Source organism: Eulemur rufifrons, chromosome 23 (assembly GCF_041146395.1).
Source record: "Eulemur rufifrons isolate Redbay chromosome 23, OSU_ERuf_1, whole genome shotgun sequence".
Classification (NCBI taxonomy): Eukaryota; Metazoa; Chordata; class Mammalia; order Primates; family Lemuridae; genus Eulemur; species Eulemur rufifrons.
In genome coordinates, this window is record NC_091005.1 from 11,377,808 (window position 1) to 11,388,240 (window position 10,433).

At 51.4% G+C, this 10,433-nt stretch overlaps 1 protein-coding gene across 1 annotated transcript in view; it reads left to right on the forward strand.

The window, feature by feature from the left end:
- Positions 1–10,433, forward strand: part of KCTD19 (potassium channel tetramerization domain containing 19) — a 30,178-nt gene that overhangs the window by 19,455 nt on the left and 290 nt on the right. The window contains exons 6-15 of the mRNA XM_069497916.1: positions 1,681–1,891; positions 3,083–3,243; positions 4,528–4,631; positions 5,124–5,266; positions 5,474–5,557; positions 5,812–5,926; positions 6,326–6,953; positions 8,307–8,498; positions 8,669–8,823; positions 9,149–9,250. Of these exons, the coding sequence (XP_069354017.1) occupies positions 1,681–1,891; positions 3,083–3,243; positions 4,528–4,631; positions 5,124–5,266; positions 5,474–5,557; positions 5,812–5,926; positions 6,326–6,953; positions 8,307–8,498; positions 8,669–8,823; positions 9,149–9,250 (1,895 nt within the window). The remainder of the gene's footprint in view (positions 1–1,680; positions 1,892–3,082; positions 3,244–4,527; positions 4,632–5,123; positions 5,267–5,473; positions 5,558–5,811; positions 5,927–6,325; positions 6,954–8,306; positions 8,499–8,668; positions 8,824–9,148; positions 9,251–10,433) is intronic.

A 10,433-nucleotide genomic window follows, 5' to 3' on the forward strand; every position in this document is an offset into this window, starting at 1 on the left:
ACACGGCTGACCCCTGTCCTGTCCAGGGTGTGTGCTCCCAGCCCTGCCCCATCCTAGCTTGCCCCTCCCCTCATGGCTTTCTTCACAGCCTTTTGTCATCCCATTTTCCAATGCCTGCACATCTATGGAAGCTACTATGGATGTGGCAGGGAGCTAGCTACCTAAGAGTGGCCTCAGCTGGCATCCCAAAGATGTGTAGAACTTTCCTGCTCATGTTTGGCCTGGACATTACCAGACACTTATCCCACAGGAATCAGGATTTTCCCTATCTTCAAGGCCCTGCTTTCCCAGCCTCCTTGCAGGCAAATGGAGTCCTGTCCTAACTGGGGGAAGTGGCATCCTGCAGCAGGTCTCAGGAGCCTATCCCAGGGCCTTGCAATCCACTTGAGGGGGTGTGAGTTCAGCCCCCTCCCCCAAGAGCTTCTGTTTCTCTGAGAATATGGATCAATGTGAAGATGGAGGAAGTGTGTTTGTAGTCGGGCTCTGGAAGACAGGCAGCACTTCTCAAACACAGAGCATGGCTTTAGCCTTTTATAAAGCATCCTAACTAAGGGAGGCAGTCTGGTAGCCTTGGAGATGGACAAAGAAGACCTCAAATTCCAGCCCTACCCCTGCCTAGTTTTGAAGTTTAAGGCAAGGTACTTAATTAGCCTCTCAGGGCACAGTTTCTCCAACGTGAAACGACGATAGCTCTACTCTTCTTGTAGGGTTGCTCTGAGATCCATGAAAATCCCCCAGCAGTGTGCCCACTGGCCCATTGCTGCCCCTGGAGCAGGGTCATGTAGGCTGTGACAAGTGCATTATATGGACTGCACCCTGTGCCCACTGCAGGGGAACAAGTACCCTCCGTGAGCTGGAAACCCAAATATCCAACCTAAAAGTAACACCCCATAGTACCCCATAGGATGCTGCCCAGGAGGGCCAGCAATGGGGCTGGGAACCTGGGAAGCCTGTAACACTCATGGGTTCTGTGATATGGTTGTGGATCTTTACCCTTGGATAGTTAGAGTTTGGAACTAATAGAGATTCCTGCAGAGGCTGGGGCCAGACAGCTGCTATACTGACTTTTTTTTTTTTTTTTTTTTTTTGAGACACAGTCTCAATCTGTTGCCCGGGCTAGAGTGCCGTGGTGTCAGCCTAGGTCATAGCAACCTCAAACTCCTGGGCTCAAGCAATCCTTCTGCCTCAGCCTTTAGTTGGGACTACAGGCACACACCACCATGCCCAGTTAATTTATATATATATATATGTATGTTTAGTTGTCCAGCTAATTTCTTTCTATTTTTAGTAGAGATGGGGTCTCACTCTTGCTCAGGCTGGTCTCGAACTCCTGAGCTCAAACGATCCACCCGCCTTGGCCTCCCAGAGTGCTAGGATTACAGGCGTGAGCCACCGTGCCCAGCCTGAAATTTATGAAATTCAGATGTTCGTGATGTAGCAAATGAATACCCCTGCTCCCACCTCACCTCCCAACAAATAGTTTAACCTCTAAATCTCTCTAGGTATACAAAAAATTATACTGATTTTGAGAGGATCCAGATTTGGACTGTGCAAGGGAATAACCTTCCCCTAAGCCTCTTAAGTACTAATGGAGGCAGCAGTAGGAACTGAGACCCAAAGCCGCTCATACAGCTATGACCATGGGGGTGTCTAGGAGTCACCCTTTTCTCCCTGGCACAGGTGGCTGTTCCCGGACCTTCTGTCCTCCCCCGAGTCCTGGGAAGGGGGGCCACGCAGCCGGCCTGGAGTCTGTGAAGCCACTCTACATGATGGCCCTGGGTCTACTGGTCAAGTACCCAGACTCTGCGCTGGGACAGCTCCACATCGAGAGCACATTGGATGGAAGTCGACTGTATATCACGGGGAATGGGGTCCTCTTTCAGCACGTCAAGTAAGGCCCTGCTTAGGGAATAGCTCAGTCCCATCAGGGTAAGCTTTGCCCTTCTCTTGGAACAATCTGGGGCCTTTCCCACTAGCAAAAGGGGAAGAGTGTCATTGAGGCCAACTCATCATTTTAGCCACTCCTACCACCACTAGCATCACCACCAGGGTAGGGCCTCAGGGGAGAGGGCTAGTGCCAAGATATAAGGTCACCAAGGTTAAAAGGCTTCAGACTGTTTCATATTTCTGTTCTCTGCAATCCATTTCCCTGGTTCTAGCCTTGTGCTAGGTCTGAGGTGACCAGGCCATAGTCACACCCTCAGGGTGCTGGGCACCCTACCCCGTGCAGACCCCTTTAAAAAGTTCCCCACCCACCGTTGGGAGGCTTACTGGACCCACAGAGAGGCCAGAGCCAGAGGTGACCCTGCTTACAAGCAAGGCAGAGCAGGCTTCCCAGGAGAGGTGATACCTGGCCATCACCTTGAGGGATGAGCTCAGAATGTCCTCACTAGTGCAGGCGCATGAATTCCAATCCTGTTTTATAGAAAGTTAAACTGAGGTGCAGAACAGTGGAGCAACTCTCTTAGGGTCACAAAATACATTGGTACCAAAGCTAAAGGTAGAAGTGAGTTTTCCTGAGCCCCTGGGGAGAGGGTCAGCTGACCTTGAACACTATCTTACCCCACTACTGTTTTGGGCCCTTTTAGCCCCCAAAATCCATTTCTCCTGGAGATTTTCATCCTGATATCACAGAGGGCAAAGACAAGTGCCTTTGGAGGGAAGAAACGGGAGGGGGTTGATGTCCAGACCTCAGCACACGGGGTAGTAGTAACCTCTCAAGACCATGGCAGGCTGCCACACAGTGACTGAGATGTCTTAGGCAGATGTTTCTGGGGGCAGAAAGGAGTAGCTGGACCCCAGCCTGGCTTCTGGAACTGAAACAGGGCCTGGAGACTTGGAATTAGTCAATTTAGAGGGCTTTGGTGACATAGATCAAGCTGAACTCCAAAAGGGTGAGCCTGTGTCTGGGCTTTCCTTCAGGATAACACCACATTTCTGGTTAAATCAAGGAAATGATGTTAGCGGTGCCAGGTTTGAGCCAGTGGTATGGCAAGACATGATAGGCATGGAAAGTTTACTGGATGGACCATCTTGGGGTGCAGTGCTGAGGTTCTTCATGACAGGCCTTTCCTCTGGGCAGGAACTGGCTGGGCACTTGCCGACTGCCCCTGACTGAGACCATTTCTGAGGTGTACGAGCTCTGTGCCTTCCTGGACAAGAGGGACATCACCTATGAGCCAATGAAAGTGGCTCTGAAGACTCATCTGGAGCCAAGGATGTTGGCACCCATGGATGTGTTCAGTAAATGAGGAAGCTTTTGGGTTTGAATTTAGCATCAGGGGAGGGGGAGAGGGGATTGGAGAGAAAAGACGAGGTGGGCCGGGACTAGGAACTGTAGATAGAAGAGGAGGAGAAAGCCAGACCAACATTTGTGGGGTTTGTGTTAAGTGCCCCTTCCTCACCTCCAAGCCCACGATTCACCTCGAGCAGTACAGATAGGGCTACTACCCCGTGGGGGCTGCATAGGTCCCCGAGAGCAGGCCTGCTCTGGCCCTGGGAGCTGACATGCGGTGCTCATTTGGTTCTCACAGCCATCCAGGCAGGAATGGTCCTGGGTCCATTTAACAGATGAAGCAGAGACTCAGGGTGGAAACTTGCTCAAGTCACACAGTGGTCAGGCTGAGGTTTGAATCTGAATCCAAAGCCAATGTTGTTTTCACCAGTTACCTATAACCTCTTATTAACAAAAACTTTTGGGTTGAAGTGTAAGCTGTATTATCATTCAGCAACATTCAACGCCTATTGAGTACCTACATATACCAGGACAGGTAGACACTGGAGGTACAGAAGTAAGCAACACAGACTCAGTCCCTGCCTTCCTGGAGTTCACTAATTCTATACTTTTTATCTCTTGGTTATATAATCTAGTTATATACCCTTCAGTCATTACAAAGCTCATTTGAAACTAATTCCAAACGTCAGAACAAGGCCTACATGTAGTCACCCCTCAGAAAAGGGTCATAGATTGATCTTCCCAGCATACAGCCCCCATCCTCCAGACATACCTAGAGGTTTGGTCTTTATAAAAGTGACAGGGGTTTGATGAGAGCTAGCTCTATGACATTTGCCAAACCATAAGCACAAACACAGAGAGGGGATCCTAGCTTCAGTCTGAGTGGCCACATGAAAAGCTACACACCGGGGATATACCTAGGCAGAAACCAGAGGCAGCTGGCAATGTAAGCAGACAGGATCATCTGCCCAGCTTTCTTGATGGAGGGGGTCAGGTGAAGAGGAACAGTGCCCTCAGGGTTGGAATTCCAGAGGGCTTACCCTCCCCACCCCCAGAGTCACTGACTGACCCTCAAAGCTGCTATTCCAAACCTGCCCACCTCACCGCCAGGAAACCACAGGGTGTGCAGCAGGAAAAGTTGATGTCAGGGATTTTTGCTGCTTCTCAGAGCAGGCAACACAAATGACTAAGGAAGATACTGAGTGTTAACATGCAATACGCTATTGACCAAAATGCCCTACCTACTTTCCCTTCTGGCCATTTGATGTATTCTGTCTCACTGGTTTCCATAGATGAGGAGTGGACAGCAGAGATCACTGTGTATTCCCCTCAACAGATCATCAAAGTTTATGTTGGAAGCCACTGGTATGCAACCACCCTGCAGACCCTGCTGAAGGTATGGCTGGCTCTGGCTTCCCTGCTCCCCCTTTGGCTTCCTCACCTGAGCTGCTTTGGGACCTGTCACCTGACCCTCACACAACCTCCAGCACCTGCTTAGAACAAGGACTTTCTCCCCAACTCTACTGCCCAAAGTGCTCTATTTAGGAGCAGATGTGAGATGCACAGTCTGCTGGGAAGGCCCTCAACTGTGTGGGTAGGGAGGAGGCCAGTTCTGAGGGGCCTGAACCAAGAAGGAGGTAGAGTGGGATTCCAAATGCCCCTTGCTGGTCTAGGGGGCAGCAGAAGTTGAAGCAGAGATGATGTGCTTCTCTTTGGATGCTCTGTTCCCCACTGTGGTTCTCTGTGGCTGACAAGACAGGAAGATGGAAATCCCAAAGCCTTTGCTCTAGCATGGCTGGGAAAATGGAGCAAGAGAAGGCTAACCTGCTCCTTACTAAAGACCTCTACCCTTTGGGACTGACTGAGTCTGGTGTCCAACCCCCTCTAGTATCCAGAACTACTGTCCAACCCTCAGAGAGTGTACTGGATCACGTATGGACAGACCCTGCTCATCCACGGGGATGGCCAAATGTTCCGACACGTTCTAAACTTCTTGAGACTTGGAAAACTGTTTTTACCATCTGAATTTAAGTAAGTGAAGTAAGGAAATGGTATGATGAACTCATGAAAGCTGACCCCTCCCTCTGCCACAAAGGAAACCTGAGTTTTCAGCCTTTGGGGAGGTTATATTATTTCCAACATGGGAACAGTTGTTTGAGGCAGCAGCTCTAGGAGCTTATGCCCCCTCCTACACTCCTACCCCAGCTGCCCAGCCTGACGTCTCCTTGTCATTTGCAGGGAATGGCCCCTCTTCTGCCAGGAGGTAGAGGAATATAACATTCCGTCCCTCTCAGAAGCCCTTGCACAATGTGAGGCATACAAGTAAGGAAACTTCACTCTGGATTCCATGTTTGGAGTTGGGGCCTTTAAATTCCCTTGGAAATCCTGTCCTAGTCTCACCTCCTAGTGGCACCTGTTCTCCCGGGGTTGAGGGAGTGAAGCAGGCCCAGGATTGGCCAGTGACCTAAGCAAAATCCTTTAAGAACCCTTTCTCCCCTGCCGTGTAGCATTAACTCCCAGCCAAAGGGCAGACCTGACCTGAGGGAAGTGTGTACTCACCCTCTGGGTTTCTACAGGTCATGGACCCAGGAGAAAGAATCTGAAAATGAAGAAGCTTTTCCCATCAGGAGACTGCATGTGGTGACAGAAGGGCCAGGGTCACTGGTGGAGTTCAGTAGAGATGCCAAAGAAGTAAATCCCAGCTTTCTTTGGTTGGTTTTGGCTTTAAAGAACAGTACCACAGGGCTCGAGGGCAGGCCCAGCTACCAAGGGGTATGACAAAATGAAAGAGCAGGGCCTACACAGGTTCCTAGTACAGGAACCGGTTTCTGAACCTTGAAAGAGGCACAGGTACGTGCTGGTCACTTGCAGCCTGTGATGCCGATAATATCTCCTGTTGGAGTGTGAGAGGCCCCTGGGCTGGCACCACCCCCACTCAGACTGAGCAAAGCTCAAATGGGTAGCCCATGTCAGGGGTGGAATTGTTCTAGATGAGCAAGTGCAGTCTTGGGACCCAGCTTATTAGATCTTGGGCAAGGCCTCCACATCAATGCACAACATGCCCAGAGCTATGTGCCCCTCCCTCTCCAGACCACAGCCTACATGCCTGTGGACTTCCAAGACTGCAACAACAGGACTCCATGGAACAAGGCCAAGGGGCACCTGGCAAGGTCCAGCCAGATGGAGGAGGCTGAGCAGTACACCCCATCCATCCAGGTGTCCCTGTGCCGAAATACCAAGAGGGCGGGTAACCCCAGCACGTACTCACACTGCCCTGGCTTGTGTACCAACCCCAGACACTGGAGGGACCACCCTGAGAGTCCCCCCAAGAAGAAGTGCACCACAGTCAACCTCACACAGAAATCTGAAACCAAAGAGCCTCCTGTCACCCCCATGCAGAAACTCATCTCCCTAGTGAGGGAATGGGACATGGCCAATTGCAAACAGTGGGGATTCCAGTCACCAACAGCCCCCCGGGGCAACCCCTTGGAGGAGGCCACCCTGCAGCTCCCCCTGGGAAGTGAGGCTGCTTCCCAGCCCAGCACCTCGGCTGCCTGGAAAGCCCATTCTACAGCCTCAGAGAAGGATCCAGGCCCGCAGGCAGGGGCTGGGGCTGGAGCAAACGACAAGGGGCCAGAGCCAAACTTTAAGTCCTACTTCCCCATGAAAAGAGCCGTCACCCTGAAGGACTGGGGCAAGCAGAGGCCAAAGGAGAGAGGTGAGTCCTATCCCATCCCTAGGTCTCATTTACAACAGAAAAGGCAAACTCCTTGGCCAAGACCTTAGAGTGAGTTTGTGACAAAGGGGGACTAGAGGCCCCGACTAACTGATGCCAGCTCTGTGCCAGGCCAGCAGATACAGAAGTGACTGACACACTGGTGTGGTCTGGGGGAACCAAAAGATCACACAGGTGAAGTGATGAGCGCTGTGCAAAGGGGGAGTCTGTGAAGTAGAAACACAGAGAAGGCTGGGGAGTCAGCAGGGCAAAGCCTAGGGAGTTAGTGGAAGCACAGGGCATTGGTCTAGCTGGAGGCCAGACTTCATGTGCAGGTGTGAAGGGAGATGAGGCAGAAGACATGTCATCAGGACAGGCCTTGTGACCCAGCATCACAATGTGCTACTCTGTTCCAATCCTGACAGGAGTGGGCAGCCCCTGAGGGATTTTCAAGGGAGCACTGGCCAGGTGTGCACTTCAGAAAGCCTGCTCCAGGCGCAGAGAGAATGCAGCAGCAGCAGGGGGAGTGTGGAGCCTCCGAGTTCATTCTAGGCTAGGGAGATGGGCTGGACAGCCGGGGAAGGCAGGGGGGTAGGCCAAGGAGGGGCCAGGTTTCCAGCTTGGATGGCTGCAATGGGGGTAGGTACTTCGTGAGGTGAGTGGACAAAAGTAGAACTTGGGGAAGAGTACATATTATGTGTCAGATGCTGAGGAAAGTGGAAAAGTCCAGGAGACAGGAGGGTCTACGAAGACTGGGCTGATGAGAGAGTGCATGTGTGGCCAGGCAGAGGGGAGGCGGCCCCAGGAAGTATGCTGAGAACTGCCACACCAGGCTGTTTCTTCTGCTCCCTCCAACTCCTTCCTATTCTGTATTCTGTCACCTTCCCTTTTAGTGGCTCAGGCCCTGCTTGAAAGGGCCTTCCTGGACTGGGCCTGAAAGCCCTAAGAAGGTCTGTCAAGCTTTGGGGTAACAAATGTCCACTCTTCCAGAATGAGCATGCATCAAAAGCTGGCCCCAATAGTTCCTCTCATTTTACAATTTTATAAAGCTTTCCGGTCCCCAACTGCGTTATTATTGGCCCTATTTGATACCAGTCTTAGTTTAGCAAAGGAATTTGGAGAGTTCTTGGGAGTTTCAAAATCCGGACTTGGCTTGTAATGATGCCAGAGCAATGAAAAGAGAATAGGCCAGGACAGGCCCCTGCCAGTCCAGCGTGTCACTTCTGAGAACCTAGAGGCAGCAGCTGCTGGAAGGTTGGGGTAACAAGACTGTACTGGTCTATCACCAGAGCCGCCCCCGTCTGCTTGGGCTCTGAGGTGGCTTAAGGAGAGCCCTTCCCCATGTTGTTTTCACAGAAAGCCCAGCCCCTGAGAAGCCTCTGCCTGAGGCCAGTGAGGTGGACAGCCCAGGGGTCATCCTCAAAGTGACTCACCCCCCGGTGGTGGGCAGCGATGGCTCCTGCATGTTCTTTGAAGACAGCATCATCTACACCACACATATGGAGCACCTCGGACTTACACCACCCAAAACCAGCCCCCAGGCCCGAGGTGAGACTCTGGAGCCATACATACCTTGTGGAGATGCCTGAGCCCCCACCCAGGGTACTTCAGGCAGACAGTGTCCCTTGGGAGCCCTACACCTCCCCTCTTTCTCCAGGCTGTCTCTAAGGCCCTAGCTATGGGCCAATGTGGCCATATCCACTCTCCCTCCCCCACAGAGGTGACTTTCCTGAGTTTCTCTCTGTCCTGGGAAGAGATGTTTTATGCACAGAAATGTCACCGCTTCCTGACAGACATCATCCTGGATTCCATCAGGCAAAAGGACCCCAAAGCTATCACAGCCAAGGTGGTCTCCCTGGCCAACCGGCTGTGGGTATGTATGATAGGCCCCAGGCCCTGGGGCACCCTGTACCTTCTCCACCTGTTCCCTGCTCCTGCAGTAAGTGGTGCAAGACAAGAGGAAGCAAGCCAAAATAGGGGTGGGGGGTGTGAGGGGAAGAGGTCAAGGGCAGAAGTAGGGCAGGAAAGGCAGGAACAGGAAGGCAGGGCAGTTTCACCTTGGCCAAGGGGCAGATTTGGAGTGACAGTACCTGCCCCCAACTCCTGTGGCTCTACAGGCCCAGGGAAGTCCCTGCTCTGCATCTCACTGAGGGCCTAGGAGCCGCCCTGCCCTGCCTGACCATGGGCTCTCCTGGCAGACCCTGCACATCAGCCCCAAGCAGTTTGTGGTGGATTTACTGGCCATCAGCGGCTTCAAGGATGACCGGCACACCCAGGAGCGCCTGTACAGCTGGGTGGAGGTGAGGGTCACCTGTACCCCCTGGGAATGGAGACCCTGTGGATGCCTCAGACGGACACCATGTCTTGCTGTACCAGGGCCAGGCCAGTGCTGCCCAAAAGGCTAGGCAGGCAGCTAGGCCACTGGTCTCTGGACCCAGGGAGGGGAGAAATGATGGCTGAAATTAACCAATTCAGAGTAGTCGAAAAGCAGTACTCGATCCACTGTTTTTTATCATTCCAGTGATCCCAACTGTACCTTCATCACTAATAACCCTGGCCACACTTGGGGAAGAATATCATATGAGCCCGAGCTTTGGCTTATATGGGAGTTAGACCTTTTCAACCAATGATACCAACTTCACCTACTTAGCCATGATAGAACCATTTTTGTACATTTCTTTCATATTTAAACTGTTTTAAAGCATTCTTTAAAAAAAAATGTTCAATAAGGGTAAGGGAATGATCATCCTTAAAATAATCTTAGCATTGTAGGTGGGAAAGATTTAGCTAATTTCTCATTAATCTGATATTTCCATAATCAAGTGTATTATTATAATACCATTCATCATAAGCACACTAGTACCCAATTACTATTAGGCCTCTGGCTTACCTGTCATTTGTAAAGTTGAAGTCAGCATCTATGGCTGGTAAGTAGAAAACCAGGGCCAGGTGCAGTGGCTCACGCCTGTAATCCTAACACTTTGGGAGGCCGAGGTGGGAGGATCGCTTGAGGTCAGGAGTTTGAGACCAGCCTGAGCAAGAGTGAGACCCTATCTTTATAAAAAATAGAAACAAATTAGCTGGGCATGGTGGCATGTGCCTATAGTCCCAGCTACTTGGGAGGCTGAGGCAGGAAGATCGCTTGAGCCCAGGAGTTTGAGGTTGCTGTGAGCTACAATGATGCCACTGCACTCTAGCCAGGGCAACAGAATAAGACCCTGTCTCAAAAAAAAAAAAAAAAAAGAAAGAAAAGAAAAGAAAGTAGACAACCAGTATCAGGAAACATATATTTTTGATCTTCTAGTCATTCTACTCAGTTTCCTATAGCCACTCCTAGCCACAGGCCTGTGAGATGTCCTTTGGGCTGAACTGAGCCCTAGATCATCAAAGGTCCCTAATAATAGGGCTTGCCCTGTCCCTGCCCCTGCCCAGATGGGAGACCCCCACTCTGACCCCCATGGAGCTGGAGTAGGCAACTGGCTA